Genomic DNA, 23,914 nt, shown 5'->3' on the forward strand with positions numbered 1-23,914 from the left:
AATTAAAAAAAAAAAAAAAAAAAGAACACAGATGACTCCCAGGCAGCATCCAGGTGGGCACCGAGTCATCAGGCATGGCTACAGTGGATTTCCTCTGCATCTGTGTGTCTGTCCGTCCATCTGTCGCTTCCACCCCCCTTCTGGCGTCCTCCTGCTTCTCCCTGGAGATCAGAGAGTGCCCGCAAATGAAGGGGGCACAAAAGGATAGGTGTTTGAATGGGGTGTCTGTCCACCTCTTCTGTCCTCCCTCTCCTCCTCCTTCCACCCCCTGGCGCCTATAATCACCAGGCGGTCTGAGGCTAAGTGGTAGTTTGGCCCACAGTGCGGGGGGCGGCGGGGGGGCTTGGAAACCACACCCCTCCCCCTGGGGCCCTCCTGGCCATTGCCAGCATCCCGGGTCTCCTCCACTGTTGAGATGGGTCTCAAGTGGGCATGGTGCTTCCCATGGTGTGGGTGCCGGAGACAGCAGGGGACTCAAAGAGGAGCAGGTATGGGGGGGGCTGGGGAGAACGGGGGGCTCTCTCTGTCTGGGGAGAAAGGTAAATGTTTAAACCAGTGAAGGGAAAAGGATCATTTGTTTCCCTGGGGGGAGGTGGACTTTCCCATGGGACTGCCTAAATACCCTGCAGGGCCCAGTACAAAATGAGGAGGTGAAGCCCCTGGTTAAAAAATATATATATATTAACACCTTCAAGACAGTGACAGCAGGGCATCGGGGGCCCTTCTGCGTGAGTACATAGGTCAGAGGCAGTGAAAGCAGCCCTGCTGTCTCAACATCCCCACTCCTTGCCCCAGGACCCCCTGGCCTCTTCCCTCCTCACTGCGGAAGGAAGGACACTGACCCACGACACCCTTCTTCCCCTTCCAATCTCCCTTTCAGGCCTGGATCCCGCTGTCCCTCCAGACCCAAATCCCAGCCCGGCTCCTGCCCCCACTGTGGCCGAGGGAGGGACTCCATCTTTAGGGTCTGGCGCCTACTTCACCAGGAAAGCCCGACTCTCCTTCCGCCACCAGCTGCATGACCTAGCATCTGCCAACGACTCTACCATCTGATGGGGACAAGCAGGCGCCTTGCCACCCTGCCTCCCCAGGCTTCTCCATGATCCGTGTGGTCCCAGGTTCCCCGTGACGTTGTCATTAAATGTACCCAGAGTTACCAAGTGTTGTGTGCACGTGAGCGTACTAGGGTGCGGGGAGTGGCTGGAGCCTGAGGCCCTGGGGCTGGGTCGCAATGCTGAGCTGGGGGTGCAGCACCCACGGGAGCGGACGCAGTGGGGAGTAAACATGACGCAGCTCATGTAACACGGGGCCCAGGTGGAGCTGGCTGAAGCGGGTGTGCCAAAATCGAGCCCAGGGTTAAGAGTGGTGAGCAGTGTGGAAAGGCTGGAGCCCCGCAGGCAATGAAGCTGCCTCAGTGGACCAGGCAGGGAACCTCCTCTTTTCAGACAGTAAATAAACACACGAGCCGGGAGAGAGAACAGTAAATGCTAGGAAGCAAATTACACGGTGCTGGGAGGGCAGGATGGAGGGGATGCTTCTGAACCCCAGGTAGTCGAGAAGGAACTTTCTGATAAGGGGGTCATTTGAGCTGAGACCTGAATGGTAAGGAGCCTGTGAAAATTGGGAAGCCCTGTGTCGTGCGGATTTGCTGTAATGGCTGCAATGCACTGGTTCAGGATGGCAACAGCGATAGTGACAGTGACGGATGGTGGGCGGGGTGGGGGCGTAGCTAGCTGAGCGTGAAGGCAGGCATCGGCGGGCGGGCAACCTCTGCTCGGTTTTGCTGTCAACCTAAAACTGCTCTTAAAGTTTATTTTATGGGATGCCTGGCGGGCTCCGTCGGTGGAGCATGTGACTCTTGATCTCGAGTTGTGAGTTCAAGTTGTGAGTGGAGAGATGAACATAAAAAAAAAAAAAAAAGTTTATTAAAAAAAAATCAGGACACCTGGGTGGCTCACTGGTCCTGGGATCAAGTCCCACATCGGGCTTCCCACAGGGAGCCTGCTTCTCCCTCTGCCTTTGTCTCTGCCTCTCTCTGTGTGTCTCTCATGAATAGATAAGTAAATAAAATCTTTAAGAAAATAAAATAAAATCACGGAAGAGTCCTGGGCAGGAAAAACAGGAAATGTAAGTGCAAAACCCCTGAGGTCCTAGGGAAGAGAAAAAAAAGCCAGTGACCAGAGCGTCAACACTGGGGGTAACTGCTGGGTCAGCAGGGCCATGATAAGGACCTAAAATATGATCCTAGATCCCAGATGGGATGGGAAGACACCAAGGAAGGTCAAGCAGGGGGCGACAGGCTCTGCCTTACATCTAAAGATCCCTCCGGTAGTTCTATGTGAAAAGGTTGCCGAAGGGCAGATGCAGGAGCGGCAAGGTCATGGAGGGGGCTGTTGCCATCCTGCAGGCAAGCCCTGATGGCAGCTTGGGTCAAGACAGGGGTGTGGAGTGAGCACAGTAACGCTGTTTAGGATCACTATGTTGCACACCTGAAATTATGTAGCATCACTTACGGAAGAGTGACGTACAGAAGGCGAGAAGTGGGTAGAGTTTGAGGGACCAACTGTTGGGCTCAACGCAGAGCTGGGGGTGGGGGGGAGGAATCAAAGACACCTACCTCAAGGGACAGCTGGGTGAACAGGTTTTACAGAAAAATCAAAGGTTTTCTCTTCTCTCTATGGGTTATTTACTTACTTTTTTAAGAGATCTATTTATTTTTGAGAGAGAGAGGAAAAGAGAACAAGGGAGCGAGCATGGGCATGTTGGGGGGGGGATTGGTGGCAAGAGGGAGAGAGAAGTCGACACCCCACCCCCACCCCGCTCAGAGCAGAGCCTGATGTGGGGCTTGATCCCATGACCCTGAGATCATGACCCGAGCCTCAATCCAGAGTCAGACACTTAACTGACTGAGCCACCCCGGTGTCCCTCTCTACGGTTAAGGTTGAGGTACATGTTTGGGATCAGACACCCTCTATTTTTTTTCGCTTAATCCAGAACCCCTCACCTCCTCAGGAAGCTTCTCTTGTAACCTTGAAAATCCTCCAGAGCTGGATCACATTCTAGAACAAAGTTTTCAAATGTGGTTGTACAGTTCCCTTATCCATGGAGTGGAGGAAAAACAGGGGAGACCGAGAACACCGAGCACCATGAATGAACACTGCTGAGCTCCTCTAGGTCCCCGGCTTGAATGCAGACGGCCTTGGGGGGCCAGAGTCAACTCGCAGCCCCCGTCGTAGGGGCTGAAGACTGGTTCACCATCACATTGCCAAGGGAATGACAGCTTTCAGGGCCCCCTCCCCACCTGACATTCACCTCGGACTCTATTTGCAAACAAAGTCCACCTTTCCCCTCAAAGCCAACGTAGTCACACTGCTGCTCCTGACAAGATGAGGTGACAGAGAGTAAATGTGGGCAGAGGGGACTGTGAACTTGTGCTGGACATCCGGTGTCCTCTGGCCTTGGGGTCAGGAGCTACCCATGATGACAAGCAGGAGGCAGGCCTAGGGGAAGTGATTCGGTCTCGGTCAGGATTCTGAGATCACCCCTGGGATGGAGCAGGGAAGGGGATGGGAGCTCCTATTTCTTTTTTCTTTATTTTTTTATTTTTTTTTATTTATGATAGTCACAGAGAGAGAGAGAGAGGCAGAGACACAGGCAGAGGGAGAAGCAGGCTCCATGCACCGGGAGCCCGACGTGGGATTCGATCCCGGGTTTCCAGGATCCCGCCCTGGGCCAAAGGCAGGCGCTAAACCGCTGCACCACCCAGGGATCCCCAGGAGCTCCTATTTCAACCACACCTTGGTATCCTAAGGACCTGGCTATGGTGAAGAAAAGCGAGTGGGGAGAAAGAAAAGGAGGCTGGAAAATCACTTTTGCAAAGGCTTGTCTCCAACTGCCTCCCAGCTCAGAGCAGAGGTTCATATACACCAGTGTGGGCCAAACAAATGCAGGCTCGAGGTGAAGAAAAGATCCTCAAAGCAGATTCTTTTAGACAAACTGTTTATTGAATTTTACGTCACTATGGGGTATCGCTTACTGTAGCCTAGGATTCCAGGAATCAGGGAGGTGGCAAAGTGGCGATGGTGAATTTGGGAATCTGGTCTCCCAAAAGTACCTGCCGCTCTACCCCTGATTCTGCAATGGCCGCCAGGCGGATCACCCCTCCGCTGGAGCCGTCCCGTTCCATGGCCAAAGCGAGCGCTGTGAACAAAAGAAGAAATCTACGGTCAGACTCAGATCCTGGCATTGCTATAAGAAATGAGGAATATTGGCCTGGTTTGGACATAAGGGTTGGAGTTCACAGGCCCAAAACCCCAAGTTCTCACCATTGGCAGTGAACTGCAGACACTCCTCCTTGGTCATGCCTTCCCGGTAGGTAGCATCGACATAGCCATATATGTAGGAGCTCCCAGAGCCCCCAATGGCAAAGGACTGCCTTACCATCATACCCCCCATGGGCACCGAGTACACCTGCCGGATGGAAGGAGGACAGAGTCACCAGTTGTACCCTCTGCAACACATGTACATACAGCGGTCCATGTGGGATTGGTCTAGGGGGGCAGTTTTTTTTTTTAATTTATTTATTTGTTTTTTAATTACGATAGTCACAGAGAGAGAGAGAGAGAGAGAGAGAGAGGCAGAGACATAGGCAGAGGGAGAAGCAGGCTCCATGCACCGGGAGCCCGACGTGGGATTCGATCCCGGGTCTCCAGGATTGCACCCTGGGCCAAAGGCAGGCGCCAAACCGCTGCGCCACCCAGGGATCCCTGGGGGGGCAGTTAAGAGTAAATGAGGTAGAGACTGGGAAGAAAACCTAAATGGGGCAGCCCGGGTGGCTCAGTGGTTTAGTGCTGCCTTCAGGGCATGATCCTGGGGAGTCGGGATCGCGTCCCGCATTGGGGGACGCATGGAGCCTGCTTCTCCCTCTGCCTGTGTCTCTGCCTCTCCCTCTCTGTGTCTTTCATGAATAAATAAATAAAGTCTTATAAAAAAAAAAAAGAAAGAAAGAAAAAATAAAACGGAAATGACTGGAGTGGGGAAAGGATCAAAGGCATGGGTCCAGTACTCTGGTGGGGGTAGAGTTTCTTACCTGCCCTCCCTCTTGGGGGTCCCAGCCCGCAATGATGATTCCTGCCATCAGGTCCTCCCGGTATCGGTAACACATCTCCTTAAAGAGGCTGGCTGCTGTGTGTACCAGTGGAGGCTCATTTAGCTCAATGCTAGGGGGTGAGGAGAGTGACACCAAAGGCAGCATCAGGACCTGAGTCAGACCATTCAGCCCCTCAGGTCCCCACTCTCAGCACATACTGGCTCCTCCCCTGCCCACAAGTACCTGTGGAAACCAAGCTGATAAGTGACCGCATCGGCTACGGCCTGGGTGTCAGCTGCTGAGCCTGAGCGGCAGCAGAAAATCCGGTCATGAATAGGGGTCAGCTTGTCTGTCACTCGATTGGCAATGTAGGACCTGCAGGATGGCAGGACAGTGAGGGAGCGATCCCCCTTGTCTCCCACCTCCATCCAGCTTCTACCTACTCCAGGGGCTCTGGAGTCGAAATTCCAGCATTTGCCATTAGCTTCCTGCCAAATTGAAGCCAGATGGACGGCAGACGGCAGACTTTTACAAAAGTTTCACCAGAGGGTGAGTGGGGGCCTGAAAAGTAGTAGGAGCTGGAATACATCCGCAAGTCCAAGGAGGGGAGAACCCTCCCTTCCCACAGGGCGCTGTATAGGGTAAGGATGGACTGCTAGGCGAAGAAGGAAGGGAAAGACGGGGTGACCTGCCGATTTGCGTCCAGAGCTCACCCAGTGGTTGTTCTGGAGTCGGCTCCCAGAACCACGCCCCCTTCAAATTGCACGGCCATGATGGTGGTCTGGGAGAAAGGAGAAAGGGGTGACGGTGGGCCCCTTCCCATTCTCCAGCACACACCCCTCCAATGACCACTCAATGCAGCCCCCGGCGCACGCTATCCAATCTCCCGGGGGTCCCCCAACACCCCAAGAATACCACAACGCCCATCCTCAAATCCCCAAGGGCCCCTCCCGGCCTTAAACCCTCGTCCCGCAGGGCCCAGGATTCCGCGCTCCCGCCTCCCTCCCACCTCCCGCCCCTAAGGTACCACACTCGTCTCCGGCATCCTCAGGATACGTCGTCCCTGCCCCCGCCCTCCAGCTCTCCAACCCTCTCAGGCCTCCGCCTTCCCTCGCCTCACGCCTTGCGCGCATCTCCTGGACTCCGAGTGCCTCCTCACCCCTGTGGAGACTTCCCGGCTCTCCCAGTCCGGGGTGATGGCCTCGGCACCCCAGGCCGGCGCGGACTCCGCTCCTCGAGCGGTTAGCAAGGTGGCCGCCATCTTCCTCTCCCGGCAGTGCCACAAAGCAACTGTCGTAAAGCGCCCCGTCACTCTCTTCAGTCCCGCGGGGAAGCAGTCTGTGGACGCAGCTAAGTCACGCTTGACGGCGGGAGGAAAAAGTATCGTACAGGTGAGGTTCTTTTGCGACAGTGAGCGCTTGATGGCATTGTGGACAGCCTACAAACCGAAAAGTTCCCGGGACCGGGTGCGCGGCCTACGCTTCCCATAGAGCGTCGCGGGGCTGACGTAACCTGATGGGAGTTGTAGTTCAGAGTCTGGGGACGCCCTGAGCGTCTTTGAATGCCAATGACAGCGCACCTCTGCTTTCTCTTAGGTGTATACCTAGCTCTGTATGCGAGGAGTACAACTGCTGGGTCGTGTAGGGACTCTATACTTTGCATCTATACTTTGTATTTTGATGAAATGATAGTTTTGCATAGCAACTGCCCCGTGGGATGGCCCGCCAACCCAGTGTGTGTGCATGAGCATTCCCATTTCTCCACATCTCACTCATGGTCACTGTGAATTAATTTTAGCCATCCTTGTGGGCGTGAAATGCCATCTTGGATAGCTTCCCCACCCGTTTCCTTAATGATTAGTGAGGTTGAGCATATTTTCATATGCTAATTGACTATTCGTATATCTTCTTTGGAGAAATATCTATTCAAATCCTTAGCCTATTTTATTTTATTTATTTTAGATTTTATTTATTCATGAGAGACACACAGAGGCAGAGACATAAGCAGGCGGAGAAGCAGGCTCCCTGCAAGGAGCCCCATGCGGGATTCATCCCAGGACCCCAAGATCATTACCTAAGTCAAAGACACTCAACCACTGAGCCACCCAGGTGCCCTATATTATTTTATTTTAAAGTAATCTCTACACTCAAGGCGGGGCTCTGACTCTCGACCTGGAGATCAAGCATCGCATGCTCCAGCGACTGAGCCAGCCAGGCGCCCCAAAATTGGGTTATCTTTTTATTGTTCAATCATAAGTGTTCTTTTTTATATTGTAGATACTAAGCCTTTATCAGACAGGATCTGCAAATATTTTCTCCCATCTATAGATTGTCTTTTCACTTCCTCATACCCCTGAACAACCAGTGGGTCAAAGGAGAAATCACAAGGCAAATATTTTAAGATGAGTGATCATGAAAATAAAACATATCAAGACTTAGAGGTGCAGCATAAGCAGTACTCAGATGGAAACTTGTCGCTCTGAAGGCCTATTTTAAAATCCTTAAGATACTATAGAAAGAAGAACAAACTAAAACTTTAAAGAAAAGCAGGAGGAAAGAAATAATAAAGATCAGAGTGGAAATAGATGAAATAGAAGGCAAACAATGGAACCAATTAAAACAGAAGTTGGGGGCAGCGCCAGTGGCTCAGTGGTTTAGTGCAGCCTTCAGCCTAGGGTGTGATCCTGGAGACCTGGGGTGGAGTCCCACGTCATGCTCCCTGCATGAAGCCTGCTTCTCCCTCTGCCCGTGTCTCTGCCTCTCTCTCTGTCTCTGTGTCCCTCATGAATAAGTAAATAAAAATTTTTTTAATAAAATAAAACAGAAGTTGGGTCTTTGAAAAGATCAGGAGTATGTTGTTTCTTTTCCACATTATATGTGAATTTCTCAAATCCCTTCCTGTTACTGATTTCTACTTTCATTTCATTTCAGTTATTGTGACTTCAATCTTTTAAAATTCATTTTTAAAAAAGATTTATTTTTTGAGGGTGCCTGGGTGAGGTGTCTGCCTTCCGCTCAGGTCATAATCTCAGGGTCCTAGGATTGAGCCCTGCATTGGGCTCCCTGCTCAGTGTGGAGCCTGCTTCTTCCTCTGCCTCTACCCCTTCCCTCTGGATGTGCTCTCTCTCTGTGTCAAACAGATAAAATCTTTATTAAAAATTGTGAAAAGAGGGATCCCTGGGTGGTGCAGCAGTTTGGCGCCTGCCTTTGGCCCAGGGCGCGATCCTGGAGACCCGGGATCGAATCCCACATCGGGCTCCCGGTGCATGGAGCCTGCTTCTCTCTCTGCCTGTGTCTCTGCCTCTCTCTCTCTCTCTGTGACTATCATAAATAAATAAAAAAAATTAAAAAAAAAAAATAAAAAAAATAAAAATTGTGAAAAGAGAGAGATTGAGAGAGGATCTCAAATAAACTCCCCACTGAGTGCAGAGGCAAACACACAGCTTGATCTCAGGACTCTGAGCTGAAATCGAGTCGGATACTTAACCGAGTGAACCACTGAGGCCTCCCTAATCTTTTAAAATTGAGACTTTCTTGAGGCCTGACATATGGTCACTCTTGGAGGATATCATGTGCACTTGAGAAGAATGTGTATTTTGCTGTTCTTGTGTTAAGCGGTCTTCCTATGAATCTACAATAGTCTTCTAAATACCACATAACACCCTCGTTGAAATGGCTCCTGACCAACTGTCCAGAATCACATTTCCTCTTTACTTTAAAATTTTTTATTGTAGTAAAATATAAATAACATATACCATTTTGCATCTTAAGCATTTCTGAAGTCTGATTCAGCAGCATTAAGTACATTTGCATCCTTGTGCAATCTCCTTTTTTCGTTTTGACTCTTGGCTCCAGCCATCAGAACCATTTTGAATGTTCATAGATTCATTTAACAAAAAGCTATTGAATGTCTACTAGGTGGCAGGCACTGTTTGAAGCAATGGAGGAACAAAATGGACAGAAGTTCTCAGCTCCATGCAGCTTACATTTCTTAATGGAGACAAAACAAAACAAAGAAGTACAATATACAGCATGTTATTACATAGTGACTCATATTAATAAAAAAAAAAAGTAGAGAAGGGAAACAGGAAGTGTGTGTGTGTGTGTGTGTGTGTAAAATTTAGAAAGAATAACAAGGGAAGGTCTCCCTGAGGAGTCACTTGAGTAAAATCCAGAAGGATATAAGGAGAGAAGTAATTTCTTTATTTGGGGGAAAAGCGTTCTAGACAGAGGGAAGAGCAAGTACAAAGATCTTGAGGCAGGATCGTGCCTGAAATATTGAATGAAATTCGGAAGAGTTCAACTCAGCTCGTACAGAGTCAGATCATGCAGGACTTTTATGAAGCTTTTCATCATTCTCAATTGAAAATACGAGCCAGAAAATTTCCTGCTTAAATTAAAAAAAAAATTTTTTTTTATCTGAGTGCAATAGGAAGCCATTGGAAGGTTTGAGCTGGGAAGTGATGTGATAGGATCTATATTTTAAGAGATTACTTTGGCTGTTATTTTGAAAATACGCAATAGGGGAATCAAGTGTGGGGCAGAGAGTCCATTAGGAGACTACTGTAATAATCCAGGCAATAAAGTTGGCTTGGCAAGGGTGATGGCAGCGGAGATCGTGGGAAACGGTGAGATTCTGACAGATTAGATGAAGGTGTGATGCAAGAGAAACAGAAGTCAGAATGACTACAAAGTTTTTGGCTTAAGGACCTCGAAGAATGGAATGAATGGTCATTTACTGAGTTGGCAAAGACTCCGCCGCGAAGGAAGTATTTGGGGGGTGGGGGCGGGGAGGAAAGGGTATGCGCAGCTCAGTCTTGGACATGTTAGGCTTGTTATGTCTAGCAGAAATCCAGGCGAAGGTATCTAATCAGGAGGTGCATGTATAGGATTCTGGGGTGCAGGGGAAAGTGGGCTGGACTCCCAACTTGAGAGCTCTCATCGTGTGACACGGCCATCTGCTTTCATGCTCACTCTCGTGGGCGTGCCCAAGGACGTGTTTTCGTGAACACACGTTATGAGCTGAGCACCTGCTCTGCCTGCTCCGGTGTGAGGCCTGACGCACAGGTGTGTTAGGCTTGGGTAGCAGACAGGGGAGGGTGCTAGTGATGGGCAGGGACGGGGGACACACGCAGAGGTGCAGGGCTTGGACGTGCCGCACCTGCGGCGTCTATGGAGGCGTTCAGGAAGGAGCCGGCTGGACGCGGCCGGGGCGCAGGTCTGGGCCGGAGACTTGGCACGCAGTGGGCAACGGCAGCCTTGGGAGTGGCTGGGAGCGGCCCCGGGGCGGGGGGGGGGGGGGGGTTGGCGTGAGTCGCTCGGCTGCCGGGAACAGGGATGACACATCTTCCCACATTCATTGTTTTCTATTTCCCTTAAGCGCCTGCTGTCATCACACTAGACGCCCTAAATCCACCACCGCTCGCTAGGAATGCTCTTTATTCCGCGCGGCACCTCCCCGGGCCCCGCGCCTGCGCAGAGCGGGAGGGGCGGGCCCTCCAGGCGGTGGCGTCACAGGGAGGCGTGGCTTCGGCGGCCCCGCCCCTGGCCCGCCTCCGGGGCATTGGCTGGCTGGACGCGCGGCCCTTGGGGCTCCGGGGGCCTCAGGCCAGCTGCAGCAGGTCGAGTTTGGCCAGCAAGCCTTGCGTGCGATTGTAGACATCCCCCAGGGTGCCCGCCGCCCGGGCCAGCGCGGCCCGCGCCTCCGCCTCCCCGGCGCCCGGGCACGCCAGCTCTAGCCAGTGGCCGCGGCCGGGGAAGGCGAGGAAGGCGAGGCGGACGGCCTGACGGGTCAGCCAGGGGTGGTGCGGGGCCAGCGCCGTGCGGTACGCGTCGCTGCACTGCGCGCCGGCGTCCGGCCCGCCCCGCGTCCCGGTGGCCACCCGGTGGAGGCAGAGTTGGGACCAGCGCAGCGCTCGGTGCAGCAGGAGCAGTGTGCGCGAGCCCGAGGAGCCGGCGGGGTCTCGAGGGGCGACCCCGTGCGGCTCCAGCAGGCCAGCCCGCCGCTCCCACGCCGCCATGGCCGCCAGCGACGAGTAGTGCGCCGCCTCCGGGCCGTGCACCCGCGCCTCGAGGGCCATCACTTTGGCAGAGGCCTCGCTCGTGGCGAAGGCGAAGATGGAGCCGAGGGGAGCTAGGAACCTGTGTGTTCGGGGGCAGGCAGAGCGTGGTTGGAGAGCGGGCGGGGGAGGCCCCGGGAGGCGGGCCCCGGGGTGGAGGACCCAAGGCCACTCACCTGACTAGCGCCCTCCATCCCGCGAGGTACTGCGGCAACGCCACATCGCCTTCGGGGTGCAGGCTGGCTCGGAACGGCCCTACCACGCGGCCCAGCGCTCCCTGGGGGCCCGCGCACTGAGGCTCTTCCCACTCGGGGGCCTCCGGGGGGCCCGATTGCCGCGGGACCTTGGGGGCAGACACGGGTGGGAGGGGGCGGGAGCAGAACCCCTGGCCTGCGGGGCCTCCTGCGCGGAGCAGCCCGGGCGCGCCCTGCAGACGTGACTCCTAAAGTCGGCCTGGCGTCTCTCCTGCTGCTGACGGGAAAGGGGACACTGGGAGCAGGACCAACCCCCTCCCCGGATCCTAGACCTGGCCGGGCTCCCCGCGATCCGGATCCCACCCCCGTCCCCAGCATACCTGGGCCGGCGGTGGGCCCTGGGGGACACACCACTGTGCCCCGGATCTGCAGCCCGGGAGGACCTCTGGGGAGGGGCGAGGCCGAGCAGTGAGGAGGGGGCTCGGGGCGCCCGCGCGGAGCTTCCCGGTTCCTCCCAGGGCAGCCGAGGGCAGGGGACACTCACGCAGGCTCCAGGCACAGACGTAGAGCAGCAGCAGCAGGAGGACCGCGAGGGGAATCGCGTGGCGGAACCAGCACCGCGAGACAAGCGGCAGCATCGCGACCCCAGTGCCTGCTGCTGGCGCCATCGCCCCTCACCGGCCCCCAGCCAGCCCTTGTCCCTCCGTCTCCTCGGGAGAAGGCCGAGGTACGCTGAGGTGCTAAGGGTTAATTAATAATTAACCTACCAAGTCCCCTTCCCCGGCGCCCTTTGCCCCAGAGGGCAGCATCCCAGCGATGAAGGACCGGATGGAGAGGATTTGGGGGGACTCACGGAATGGAGAAGATTGGGGGGGGGGATTCAGCACCAACCACACATCTCTGCGTTTGCCTTCCGTGTAGGGCCAGGTTGTAGGAAGAAGGAAGAAAGGCCCCGAGAACCAGTTTCCCCACTGAGCAATGGTGGGGGCCCGACATTAATTCTGGGCTTGAATTCTGGCCACTGTAAACTGAGGACAATAATAGGTACTTTGTCGATCGCATCTGAGGATTAAATGATAACGTATGTGCCAACACTGTAAATGCAAAAGTTTACCACAATTGCTCCATAAATCTTAACGTGTTAGGTTCAAACATAGGGCACCTGGGATTCCAGGAAGCGCCCACTTCTAAATTCACTCTTCCGTGTTCAAGGGACCTATCTCCATCTGGATGCTTTAGACTTTAGGCTTTATTTATTTGTTTTTATTCATGAGAGACTCAGAAAGAGAGAGGCAGAGACATAGGCAGAGGGAGAAGCAGGACTCCATCCGGGTACTCCAGGATCAGCCCTGAGCCAAAAGCAGATGTGCCCAACCCCCGAGTCACCCAGGCATCCCTACTTTAGGCTTTGAATGTTTATATTTTTTGTGGCTTCATTTTTTTTTTTTAACTCCAGATTGCTTCTGGTTCTTCAGTTATTCATCTCGTGTGTGTGTGTGTGTGTGTGTGTGTGTGTTTTAAAGAATCTCTTTGCCTGATGTGGGGCTTGAACTCATGACCCCCAGATCAAGAGTTGCATATTCTGGGCAAGCATGCCACCCACATTATTCTTCAAACCAAACCTTATGAACTATTTTTGCATCCATGCCCTGTACTAGTTCTCAAGAAGACAAAAGAGCCCTCACAGAACTCAAGGTCCATTGGAAAATGTATCCTCTGTTTCCCCCACGTTGATGTGGGCTCCCATGAAGACAGGAGAGTGTGAAGAGCAGGCAAATCGGGGTTCGCCCCCTGACAAATTCAGGTCTTTTTTTTTTTCCTTCCCAAATTAGGATTCCACCTGGTGGTCATAGCTAGGAAAACATTCAGGGAAAGGACATGGAAGTGATGGAAGAAACAGCATCTTTTGCTCTTAGGCGTTCTCCATCCCCTCCTTGTAAACTACCTAGAATCGTTTCTGTGTATATTTTCTCTTTGGGGGAAGGGGTGCCCCGGATTCTCTGGGAGTCAGGGCCCCAATTACTAAGAAGAAGCTTTCTACCTCCCCCAGTTCCTGGATTCTTGTCCCATCTCTCCCTCTAACGCTCTTTCAAATTCTGGAGTCCTTGAGGTTGCTTCTGACCAATCCTGTCCATCACTTCTCTCCCTGGACTTTAGCTCCTGCTTCCTAGTGTGGGAGCGGTTCCAGGCTTGTTGACCTCAACCATAGGCAAGTCGCTTGCCATTTCTAAGCCCCAGTCCCATCATCTGCGGAATAGAAAGTGGAGTCTGCAGGGTTCCTGGAATGGATTAGTTTCGGGTGTCGCTTAATCCAGGAGGCCCTTCCGTAATCAGAGTCTTCAGTCGCAGTGGTGCTATAAATGCACACAAGTAGCTCAGCTCACCGAGACCACAGGATGGAGAGGGGGGCCGCAGCCAAGCTGCTGTTGCTGGTGCTGCTGTGGGGCACCTGCTGCAGAAATGCACAAGCTGACCACCTGAGTGACTACACGTCGGTCATCGAGGTGACCAATGGGGGACCTTGGGGCGACTGGGCCTGGCCGGAGATGTGTCCTGATGGATTCTTTGCCAGTGGGTTCTCACTCAAGGTAGGGGCTCAGGCCTAGGTCTTGGAGTGGGGAGGAGACGCAGGACCCTGTGCACGTGTGCACAGGAACAGAGGATGGCAATCTTTTCACGGGTCCTTACCCCTCCGTTCCCCCCACTCCCTGCCCTGCCCAGGAAGAGCCCCCCCAAGGCATTTCCAGAGATGACACGGCTTTGAACGGGATTCGACTGCACTGCTCACGGGGGAATGCGGAGCGCAACACGCAGGTGGTGGAGTCCCAGTCTGGAAGGTGTGGGGCCAGGGCCAAGGACCCCAGAGGATGTGGATAAGCCCCTTCCTCTCTGTTACACACACACCCTTCTAGCTAACAGGCTAAAAGGTCAGGGCTGTGGGGCAGTTGAGACCTCCGAGGAGTGGGTGGGGAGTTGCTGGAGGTCAGGTGAGGAAACCCACCCCCCTACCCCCGTGGTGCAGCCCCCCGCTGAGAAGCCCCCAGGGCGAGTAGGGATGGAGGGGCGGGGTAGGGGACTTCAGACCCTGTGCTTCTCCCCTTGCCCTGTAGGTGGGGCTCATGGAGTGAGCCCCTGTGGTGCCCTGGCGGTGGCTTTCTGGTGGCTTTCTCGCTGAGGGTGGAGGCGCGCCAGACCCTCGGGGACAACACGGCTGCCAACAACGTACGCTTCCGCTGCTCCGACAGCACGGAGCTGGAGAGGCCCGGCCTGGCCTGGGGTGACTTTGGGAAATGGAGTAAGCCCTGCCCCAAAGGCGTGTGCGGTCTGCAGACCAAGGTGGAGCCCCCGATGGGCCTCCAGGATGACACCGCCCTCAACGACGTGCGCTTCTTCTGCTGCCGCAGTTAAGGAGGTCGCCGGCCCCCCGCCAGTCCCACCGCGCTCGCTCCCTATTATAGCTTCTCTGTCTCTGCTGTGGTCTCGCTTGTTTTAGAGGTAGGAAGCTGCGTCTCCTTGTCTTCCTCTTAGCTCGACATTGGGTCAGGCCTAAATTTGGGTTTGGGCTCAGGAGGCCAGGCAGGCCCCTGAAAGTCACGGACTCTTCATCCAGCAAAGTGCCCTTGAGGGCAGCCTAGGTGGCTCAGCAGTTTGGCGCCTGCCTTTTGCCCAGGGCGTGATCCTGGAGACACAGGATTGAGTCCTGCCTAAGGCTCCCTGCATGGAGCCTACTTCTCCCTCTGCCTGTGTCTCTGCCTCTCTTGGTCTCTCATTAATAAATAAAAATCTTTAAAAAAAGAAAAAGTGCCCTTGAACACAATTTTGCGTCTGATGGTGGTGTCTGCAGACATATTGTCCTCGTTAAGAGCTCAGGGTCTTTCCTTTCTGAACCATCAGTGACCTCAGGTTGAGAAATGTCTACCAAATTAGGAGCCAGCAACATTAGAACACCCTAAGCTTTCATTTTCTAGAGTTTGGACTAATTTGTCTTTTTCACCGTTTCCTTTTCTTTCCTACAAAAGTTAAAGAATGGCTCTTCTGGGGCAGCTGGGGGGCTCCCATGGTTACACATCTGCCTTCAGCTCAGGTTACATCTCTGGGTCCTGGGATCAAGCCCCACAACAGGCTCCTGGCTTAGTGAGGAGCCTGCTTCTCCCTCTCTCCCTGCTCCTGTTCTTTCTCTCTATCTGTTTCAAATTAATAAATAAAAAGTATTTTTTTAAAAAATGAAAGTGGCTTTTCCACGTACGGATTTCTGCCTGGGACCTTTGTCCTTGCTGGTCTCCACCTGTAACCCCCCAGCTACCTGGATGGCTTGTCCATTTACCAGACTTCGGCTCTGATTTCACTTTCTTGGACTTTATTTTATTTTAAAAAGTCCCTCCATCAGCTAATACCTATCCCATCACCAGCGTGTTTTTTTAAAAAGTGAAGTAATCTGGGATCCCTGGGTGGCGCAGCGGTTTGGTGCCTGCCTTTGGCCCGGGGCGCGATCCTGGAGACCCGGGATCGAATCCCACGTCGGGCTCCCGGTGCATGGAGCCTGCTTCTCCCTCTGCCTGTGTCTCTGCCTCTCTCTCTCTCTGTGTGACTATCATAAGTAAATAAAAATTAAAAAAAAAAAAAAAGTGAAGTAATCTATTGGCTGTCAAAAAAATGTGTACCCTTCTTACACCCCTGGGTTGTTAAATTCTTTGGGCATATGGAACTTGCCTGTCTTGTTTGGCACTGTATGTGAGCGCATTCTAACAGGCCAATAACTACTTGTTAAGGACACTTGGGGGGGGTTCCCAAACAGGAGCACCCGGAGGCCCTGTGTGGCTGGAGGCCTTGGGGCCCTCCATGCACAGAGGGCATCATCTGAGACCCGAACAGAGAGTTCAAAAGTTTATTCCAGGTTCAGGTGGGCCAGTCGGGCATCCAGGAGGGAGCACAACATCAGTGGAACTTCATTGAGGGGTGCCCTGCGGAAAAGAGAAAGTGAGGACGCAGCCAGGGAGCAAGGGGGTTTTCGCTCCAGCTCCACCCCCACTATGCCCCACCTCCTTCTTCCTGCAATCGCCGCAGAAGACACCGAGGGTGGCGTTCACCAGCTGTATCCCGCACAGCACGACCTCCAGACACGAGGCGGCCACCAGCAGCGAGAAGAGAGTCACATTCCAGGAGACCACACCTGGTGGCTCCACGCACAAGTCCCACAAAGTATGGTTGAGCAGGTAAGAGCCTCTGCGGGGTGGGGGTGAGGGGGGGCAGGGTCACGTGAGAGGGTGTGCCCTCCCTGCAGCCCTGTGCAGGTGTCCAGGGAGGTTTACTCATGTGGCCCACGTGGAGGAGGCCCTGGCGCAGGTGCATCCCCCCCACTGCAGGTTGGGCATCCAGGTGGGAAAGGCGGGGCAGAGAGGGGCAAGCGAAGCCTTACTCCGTGTCTTTGAAGTGATATTCCCACTGGCCGTTTATTAAGCAAATGGGTCCGATTCGGAGCCCGGCTCCCGACACCGACAGGCAGTAGATGGCACCCAGCACCCCGAAGGCCGAGGAGAAGATGGAGCGCAGCATCTGGATGTGCCATGGAAGGAGAAGTGAGCAGGCCGCCTCTCCTGCGCCTGCACCTTACCTCGCAGGGCTCCCGGCGCATGCAAAATACATCTCCCTGAGCATCTGGGGAGCTCAGTCCATTAAGCATCTGCTTTCGACTGGGGTCATGGTCGTGGGTCCTGGGGTCGAGCTCCCAGTGGTGCTTCCTGCTTAGCGAGGAGCCTGCTTTTCCCTCTCCATCTGCCCCCTTTCGTGCTCCCGTGCTCGTTCTCTCTCTCTCAAATAAATGAATAAAATCTTAAAAAAACAAAACAAAACAAAAAACCCTCCCTGCAAACCCGGGGGCTGGGCCTTAGCTGCTCCTGGAGCCAGAGGCTGCGGAGGTCGGTCGGAAGTTGTAGCGCCCCTCTGTATGCCCACTGAGGCCAAGTGCAGGGGCGTAGCTGGGACTCTGAGGAGGAGCTCCCGCAGCTGGTGGGGGACCGTGGCCACAGGTGTGGCTCTGCGAAGATCCATGCAGAGGGTCTTCCCAATCCCGCCCTTGTTTGAATCTTACCCTGCAGCGATTTCCGCAGCAGCCCACGCCGCAGCAGCCCTTGCCCCCTGCGCGAACAGCCGCGATGCCGGGACATAGCACCTGTAGAGGAGGATCAGTATGACAGCCAGGCCCCCCGCCGCTCCCCACATCCTCCACACCTTACTGCAGGGGCGTCACGGCCGCTAGTCTCCCCCTGGAGCTGCCTGGGATGCCATCAGCCCTTTGGACTGTAGGAAGGCCTTATCTCCCTGACTCCTGGAGCGCGCTTCCCTCCTGCCTTTACTTATATCATCATTGACGTGCCTACTTATCTGCAGCCTCCAAGAGGGTAGGGCCCAATGTACGATATCCTCCATAGATCTTGGCGCCTGGTAGGTGCCCAGCTGAACCGTAGTCAGAGGGCCTGGGGTCAATTAATGCCAACCCTGTGCTCACTTCACACTCTAGGGATGGCCTCATCTCTCTGGGTCTTCAAAACCCACCTCACAGGGCTGTTCTCAGGATTTAATGAAATGCCAGATCGACTTCAGGTCAAGAGTGGCTCAGTACATGCTCAATAACAATAAATCTCCATGGCAGAAAGGAATAATGGTGTTGGAGTGTCTGGTGAGCTGGGATTATGTGGAGCGGATGGGGAGAATGTTGGTGAATGCCCTGATGGGCAGTGCAGGGACCCCCAACCTACAATCTTGGTCCTTTTTTTAAAAAAAAAAAATTATTTATTTATTCATGAGAGACACAGAGAGGCAGAGACACAGGCTGGCTCCATGTGGGGAGCCCACAATGGGGCTCGATGCCAGGACCCTGGGATCACGCCTTGAGCCTAAAGCAGATGCTCAACCACTGAGCCCCCCAGGTGCCCCTCAAGTTTTCCTTTAATGATTCTTGAACCTGTCTGGACGATCAATCCCCCACCACCTCCCCGAAGGATGACATTTTCTCCACCTTTCTGTGAGATGTCTGAATCTCTTGCTCCCGTGCTGCCGCACACTCCATCCTACGTTGCTACCACCAGAGTGAACTTAGCTTTCAACTGGTCTCTTCTCTGCCCAAATCCTTCAGGATCTCCTCAGGGAGACATAAAGTCTGAATTCTAGGAGGGGGCACCTGGGGGGCTGAGTTGGTTGAGACTCAATTCTTGGTTTCAGCTCAAGTCATGATCCCAGCCAGGGTCATGGGATCGAGCCCCATGTCCAGTTCCTTCCTCAGTGCTGAGTCTGCTTGAGATTCTCCCTCTACCTCTCCCTGTGTCCCTCCCCCCACTCTTGCACACGCTGTCTCTCTTTCTAAAATAATAAATAAATAAAATATTTAAAAGAGAAAAAGAAGGATGCCTGGATGGCTCAATGGTTGCCTTCGGCTCAGGTCGTGACCCCGGGGTCCTGGGATTGAGTCCCCCATCAGGCTCCCCGCAGGTGGCCTGCTATCTCCCTCTGCCTGTCTCCCTGAGTTTCTCAGGAATAAATAAATAAAATCTTAAAGAGAGAAAGAGAGAGATTGAGCTTGGGGAAGGCGTTCGAGGCTGCTCACTTTGGCTCTGGCCTTATCTTGTTGCACCACACCAGGCTCTTTGCCTATTGCCCATCTCTGGAATTCCACAGCTGTCTTGATCTTTGCCTCTCTGTGCCTTGTGTGGCACACAGTGTACCAGGCATCATTTCATTCCTCTCTACGGGTGGGGCTGAGGGTTTAATTCTGTCATCTCATTCCTCGTGACGTCATAGAAACACCTGCCAAAGTGAGTAGAGTTCTTCCAGATACTCCCTGTCTGCTCTTCCATGTCTCCCAGCAGAACCAGCAGTGGCCCTCTGGGTGGGATGCTTAACTGGAAAGCCCCCAGATCCAAAGACACCTAGAATTGCTTTTGGGGTTTACCAATTTCCATTGACCTACCTCTTTGAGATTTCTATTTTCTTAGCCAAAGTGTTTAGTTCCTTTTTTTAAAAAAGATTTTTATTTATTTATTCATGAGAGACACAGCGGTTGAGTGGCTGCCTTGGATCCTCGCAGGGAGCCTCTCTCTCTGAATGAATAAATAAATAAATCTTAAAAAAAAAGAAAAAAAAAGATTTTATTTATTTATTCATGCGAGACACACACACACACAGAGAAAGAGAGAGAGAGAGACAGAGGCAAAGACCCAGGCAGAGGTAGAAGCAGGCTCCATGCAGGGAGCCCGACATGGGACTCGATCTTGGGTCTCCAGGATCACACCCTGGGCCGCAGGCGGTGCTAAACCGCTGCGCCACCGGGGCTGCCCAATAAATAAAATCTTTAAAGAAAAAAAAAGAACTTCAGAAAACCCTTTGGCAATATCCATGAGCACTGAATGCCTGCACGCACCTTAAGAATCAGCCATTTCGGGAATCCCTGGGTGGCTCAGTGTTTTAGCGCCTGCCTTTGGCCCAGGGTGTGATCCTGAGGTCCTGGGATTGAGTCCCGCATCGGGCTCCCTGCATGGAGCCTGCTTCTCTCTCTGCCTGTGTGTCTGCCTCTCTCTCCTCTGTGTCTTTCATGAATAAATAAATAAAATCTTAAAAAAAAAAAGAAAGGAATCAGCCATTTCACTCCTAAGTATCCATCCAACAGTCATGCAAACAGAAGTTCGCCTAAAAACATCTGTGGGAATGTCCATAGCACCATTATTTGCAATAAACCCAAGTTGGGGCCTATGCAAACACCCATCAATGGTAGGATGTTTAAATTAATTGCAGTGTATGCACACCCTGGAACGCACAAGAAATAACAGACTACGCCTCTGTATAATGACACGGATGAACCTCACACACATATGTTGAGCTGGAGAAGCCAGACACAAAATTGCTACCCTGCAGGGTTCCATTCATATAAAGCGCTGAACGGGCAAGACTAGCCCATGGGGTTAGAAATCAGGGTGGTGGGGACTCTAGTGGGGGTCGTGCCTGGCATGGGAGGCACGTCTGGGATTCTGGTAATGAACTGTGTCTTGGTCTGAGTGCTGGGTGCATGGGGAGGTCCGCTTTGTAAAAATCTGCTGGGCTGTCTGCTAAGGATCTGGGCGCTCGTCCGTATGACTTTAAAAAAAGTTCAGGGGATCCCTGGGTAGCTCAGCGATTTAGTGCCTGTCTTTGGCCCAGGGCGCGATCCTGGAATCCCGGGATTGGGTCCCACGTCGGGCTACTGGCATGGAGCCTGCTTCTCCTGCCTGTGTCTCTGCCTCTCTCTCTCTCTCTCTATGTCTATCATAAGTAAATAAATAAATCTTAAAAAAAAAAAAAAAAAAAAACAAAGTTCAAAAGCTGGCAGCCTGATTGGCTCAGCAGTTTAGCACCGTCTTCAGCCCAGGGCGTGATCCTGGAGACTTGGGTTCAAGTCCTGCTTTGGGGTCCCTGCATGGTGCCTGGTTCTCCCTCTGCCTGTGTCTCTGCCTGTCTCTCTCTCTCTCTGTGTGTCTCCCATGAATAAAGAAATAAAATCTTTTTTAAAATAGTTCAAAAGCTCAAAACAAGGTAAAAGGTCCTTCTATAGTTTCTTGTTGTACTTTTTTGTTTGTTTGTTTTTTTATTTATTTGAGACACAGAGAGAGGGAGCACCAACAGGGGGAGAAGCATACTCCCCGCGGAGCAGGGAGCCAGATGCAGAATTCAACCCCAGGACACTGGGATCATGACCTGAGCAGAAGGCAGATGTTCCCCGACCTAGCCCCCCCCCCACCCGGGGCACCTTTCCTGTTGCAGTTATAATAAAATCCCCATTCTTCACAAGGGTCTACATGCTCTGGCCCATGCCTGCCTCAGGGCTCATCTCATTAAACCCCCACTGCCCCGGCTGCCCACACGATCCTCAGATGTGCCAGCTTAGGCTGTGTACTTGCCAGCCACCTGCCCACCCTCGGCTGTGGTGTAGCTTCCTTCGTTTTGTCTTGTGGGGTCCAGTTCAGATGTCACCTCACTGAGGTCTTCCTTGAAGATGCTATAAACAGGGGCGCCTGGCCAGCTCGGTGGGTACAGCACTCCACTTTTGGTCCTGGGGTTATGACTTTGAGCTCCATGTGTGGCATAGAGTTTACTTAAAAAAAATTAAAAGTATATTCTTGGGGTGCCTGGGTGGCTCAGTCGGTTAAGCATCTGCCTCTTGATTTGGGCTCAGGTCGTGATCTCAGGGTTATGGGACTGAGCCCCACATTGGGGTGGGAATGGGGGTGGTGTGCTTAGGATTCTCCCTCTCCATCTCCCCCTGCCCCTCCCCTGACCCCTCCCCTCCTCTCTTTGGAAAAAAGTTTTAAAATTTTCAAAAATATATACTCTCCGGGTGCCTGGGTGACTCAGTGGATGAGCATCTCCCTTCCACTCAGGGCGTGATCCCAGGGTCCTGGGATTGAGTCCCATGTCTGGCTACCCGAAGGGATCTGCTTCTCCCTCTGCCTGTGTCTCTGCCTCTCACTCTGTGTGTCTCTCAGGAATAAAAAATAAAATCTGAAAAAAAAAAAAAAAAGCATTCTCTTACCTAGAAATGAAATTCAAAGGGATAGAAAGTGATGTTTAAAAAAAAGAAAGAGGGATCCCTGGGTGGCGCAGCGGTTTGGCGCCTGCCTTTGGCCCAGGGCACGATCCTGGAGACCCGGGATCGAATCCCATGTCGGGCTCCCGGGGCATGGAGCCTGCTTCTCCCTCTGCCTTTGTCTCTGCCTCTCTCTCTCTCTCTCTCTGTGACTATCATAAATAAATAAAAAAATTAAAAAAAATGTTTAAAAAAAAGAAAGAAAGAAAATGCTATGAACACTGCCCACTCCCCACCCCACGCCCAACCCCCCTTGCCCTAGGAAGGAGCTCTTTGCCATCACACCTGCTTGGTCTCCTGGGGGTGGGGAGGGCCTGTCTTGCCTGAAATCATCTTACTCCTTTGTGTACTGCTCACAGGTTATTAACCGAGTGCCTGTCAAGTACTGGGCAGGACTGGTTAGCCACAGGGCTTGCATTCGCGCTCTCTGGATGCTGTATGTGTCCTAGAGGGAGTGCCAGCTCCAGGGAGAGCAGGGCCGTGGCCCTAGTCCCCGCGGTGCCTAAGGGACTCTGCGAACACAGGCGAGAAAGTCTCCTTAAGAGCAGCTGGGGCATGGAGGTGGGAAGAGAGGGGCCAGGAATGTCCTGGGCAGGGGTGCTGGCAGCGTGGGGGGTCTCCCCTGAGGCAGGCCAGTTAGACCATGGGGAGATAGGGGTGGCCAGGGCTGGAGAAGGGGCACAGTGTGGTGCTGAGTGAGGGTGCAGGGAGGACAGTCACTGTGTCCAGAGAGGCCCAGGGGAGCCCTGCCTGGGGAGTTTCACCCGTGAGTCCTCTGAGGAGTGAGGAGCCAAGCTGGGGACATCCCATGGCCATGTTAACCTACCCTGAAGTTCCCCGAAATGTCAGGGTGGGGATGAAGAGGTCTCTGAGGTGTGTGTCGTCCCCCCCCCTTCGTCAACCCCACTCCTGACAGATCTGAGTCTCCAGGAAGCCGAGGGCAGGGGCACCCTCCCCACCATGCACACCTGAGCTCTGAGTCGAGGCAGCCCCAGGATGGAGGGGGGCATCCAGAAGTGTGAGCGGAGAGTAGAGGGACCACGGGGAGGCGGAACAGGCAGGATGAACAGAGCTGTGATCCTGTTCCTGGCTCCAGGTGCTCACACCCAGCCTCCATGCCCGTTATCATCCAGCCCTGATCACCACCCACAGGGCCAGCTGTTCCCTCTGGCCTCCGAGGGAGAGGGAGGGATGCGCGATAGCATCTGCTGCCCTGCTGCCCGTGGCACCCTCCCCACGCCCCCGCAGGGCAGGGAGGGACAGGGAGTGGGGGCTCCTTCCTTCCTTCCTTCCTTCCTTCCTTCCTTCCTTCCTTCCTTCCTTCCTTCCTTCCTTCCTTCCCTTTACCCTTGGATTTTTGGATGTTCAGCTCAGGCCCCTGGGCCTCCCCCAGGACTCACAGGCCCTCGGTGTCTGAGGGCGGTGGGAGGACCCAGGTCCCTCCAGACTGCCATCCCCACCCCCCACCCCACCCCACTCGAGCCCAGGACCCCACAGCGGGGCGCCCACCCGCTCACCATCAGGCCCCCTCCGACGAAGCCAGCCATGAGCCACACTTGCAAACTGAGGTTGCTGACGTTTGTCCAGTTGGTCTTGCCCTGAGGCACCAGCAGGAGGGCATTGGCCACCATGCAGACCAGGGACAGGGGGATGAGGGAGAGCCCCACGAAGCGGGAGCACTTCCCAGTGCACATGGTGAGGCAGCCACCCCTACGAGTCCCGAGTGAAAGTGAGCCCCGATCCGGGGCCAGAATAAAAACAAGCCTGGAGCAAGGTACAAAGGTTGGAGAGGAGTGGCAGCATCAGGCGGGGAGAGATAAGGGAGAGACAGGCAGGAGCACCGCAAAGAGGAGGTGGAGGGGCCGCTGCCCTCGAGCTGGGGGTGTGGGGGTGGAGGCAAGGAGCTTGACACGCAGGAAGTGGCCTGAGGTTGGGGTGCTCTTTCTCCCTTCCTGCCGCACCTG

The 23,914-nt window shown here is 53.7% G+C and overlaps 5 protein-coding genes across 7 annotated transcripts; 2 read left to right on the forward strand and 3 right to left on the reverse strand.

Moving 5' to 3' along the window:
• The first annotated feature begins 400 nt into the window (after positions 1-400).
• Positions 401-1,160, forward strand: C5H17orf114 (chromosome 5 C17orf114 homolog). The gene is made up of 2 exons (XM_049110123.1): positions 401-488; positions 881-1,160. The coding sequence occupies exons 1-2, from the start codon at positions 416-418 to the stop codon at positions 1,051-1,053; spliced, it is 246 nt and encodes an 81-aa protein (XP_048966080.1). The 5' UTR covers positions 401-415; the 3' UTR covers positions 1,054-1,160.
• A 2,822-nt stretch (positions 1,161-3,982) lies between these two features.
• On the reverse strand, positions 3,983-6,477 carry PSMB6 (proteasome 20S subunit beta 6). The gene is made up of 6 exons (XM_025428678.3): positions 6,249-6,477; positions 5,803-5,870; positions 5,333-5,464; positions 5,090-5,219; positions 4,326-4,470; positions 3,983-4,200 (listed from the first exon to the last, which is right to left on the reverse strand). Exons 1-6 carry the CDS (start codon positions 6,348-6,350, stop codon positions 4,058-4,060), a joined length of 720 nt encoding a protein of 239 aa, XP_025284463.1. The 5' UTR covers positions 6,351-6,477; the 3' UTR covers positions 3,983-4,057.
• Positions 6,478-8,790: 2,313 nt separating this feature from the next.
• Positions 8,791-12,368, reverse strand: GLTPD2 (glycolipid transfer protein domain containing 2). Of its 2 annotated transcripts, XM_025428677.3 has the most exons (4): positions 11,886-12,368; positions 11,722-11,786; positions 11,324-11,490; positions 8,791-11,229 (listed from the first exon to the last, which is right to left on the reverse strand). In XM_025428677.3, exons 1-4 carry the CDS (start codon positions 12,007-12,009, stop codon positions 10,692-10,694), a joined length of 894 nt encoding a protein of 297 aa, XP_025284462.3. In that variant the 5' UTR covers positions 12,010-12,368; the 3' UTR covers positions 8,791-10,691. The 2 variants fall into 2 exon arrangements, with proteins under 2 accessions (XP_025284462.3, XP_025284461.3); XM_025428676.3 differs by having other exon boundaries at positions 11,722-12,367.
• An 18-nt stretch (positions 12,369-12,386) lies between these two features.
• On the forward strand, positions 12,387-16,544 carry VMO1 (vitelline membrane outer layer 1 homolog). Of its 2 annotated transcripts, XR_004815828.2 has the most exons (4): positions 12,387-13,929; positions 14,063-14,178; positions 14,452-14,836; positions 16,406-16,544. XR_004815828.2 is itself a non-coding variant. In XM_025428679.3 (3 exons), the coding sequence occupies exons 1-3, from the start codon at positions 13,702-13,704 to the stop codon at positions 14,747-14,749; spliced, it is 642 nt and encodes a 213-aa protein (XP_025284464.1). In that variant the 5' UTR covers positions 12,387-13,701; the 3' UTR covers positions 14,750-16,126. The 2 variants fall into 2 exon arrangements, 1 of the variants encoding a protein (XP_025284464.1); XM_025428679.3 differs by lacking the exon at positions 16,406-16,544 and having other exon boundaries at positions 14,452-16,126.
• On the reverse strand, positions 16,213-23,709 carry TM4SF5 (transmembrane 4 L six family member 5). Its single transcript, XM_025428681.3, has 5 exons — positions 23,468-23,709; positions 17,430-17,510; positions 16,758-16,894; positions 16,381-16,564; positions 16,213-16,302 (listed from the first exon to the last, which is right to left on the reverse strand). Exons 1-5 carry the CDS (start codon positions 23,642-23,644, stop codon positions 16,288-16,290), a joined length of 594 nt encoding a protein of 197 aa, XP_025284466.3. The 5' UTR covers positions 23,645-23,709; the 3' UTR covers positions 16,213-16,287.
• Between the last annotated feature and the right edge of the window lie 205 nt (positions 23,710-23,914).

The sequence above is a fragment of the Canis lupus genome, chromosome 5, assembly GCF_003254725.2.
Source record: "Canis lupus dingo isolate Sandy chromosome 5, ASM325472v2, whole genome shotgun sequence".
In the NCBI taxonomy this organism is placed as follows: Eukaryota; Metazoa; Chordata; class Mammalia; order Carnivora; family Canidae; genus Canis; species Canis lupus.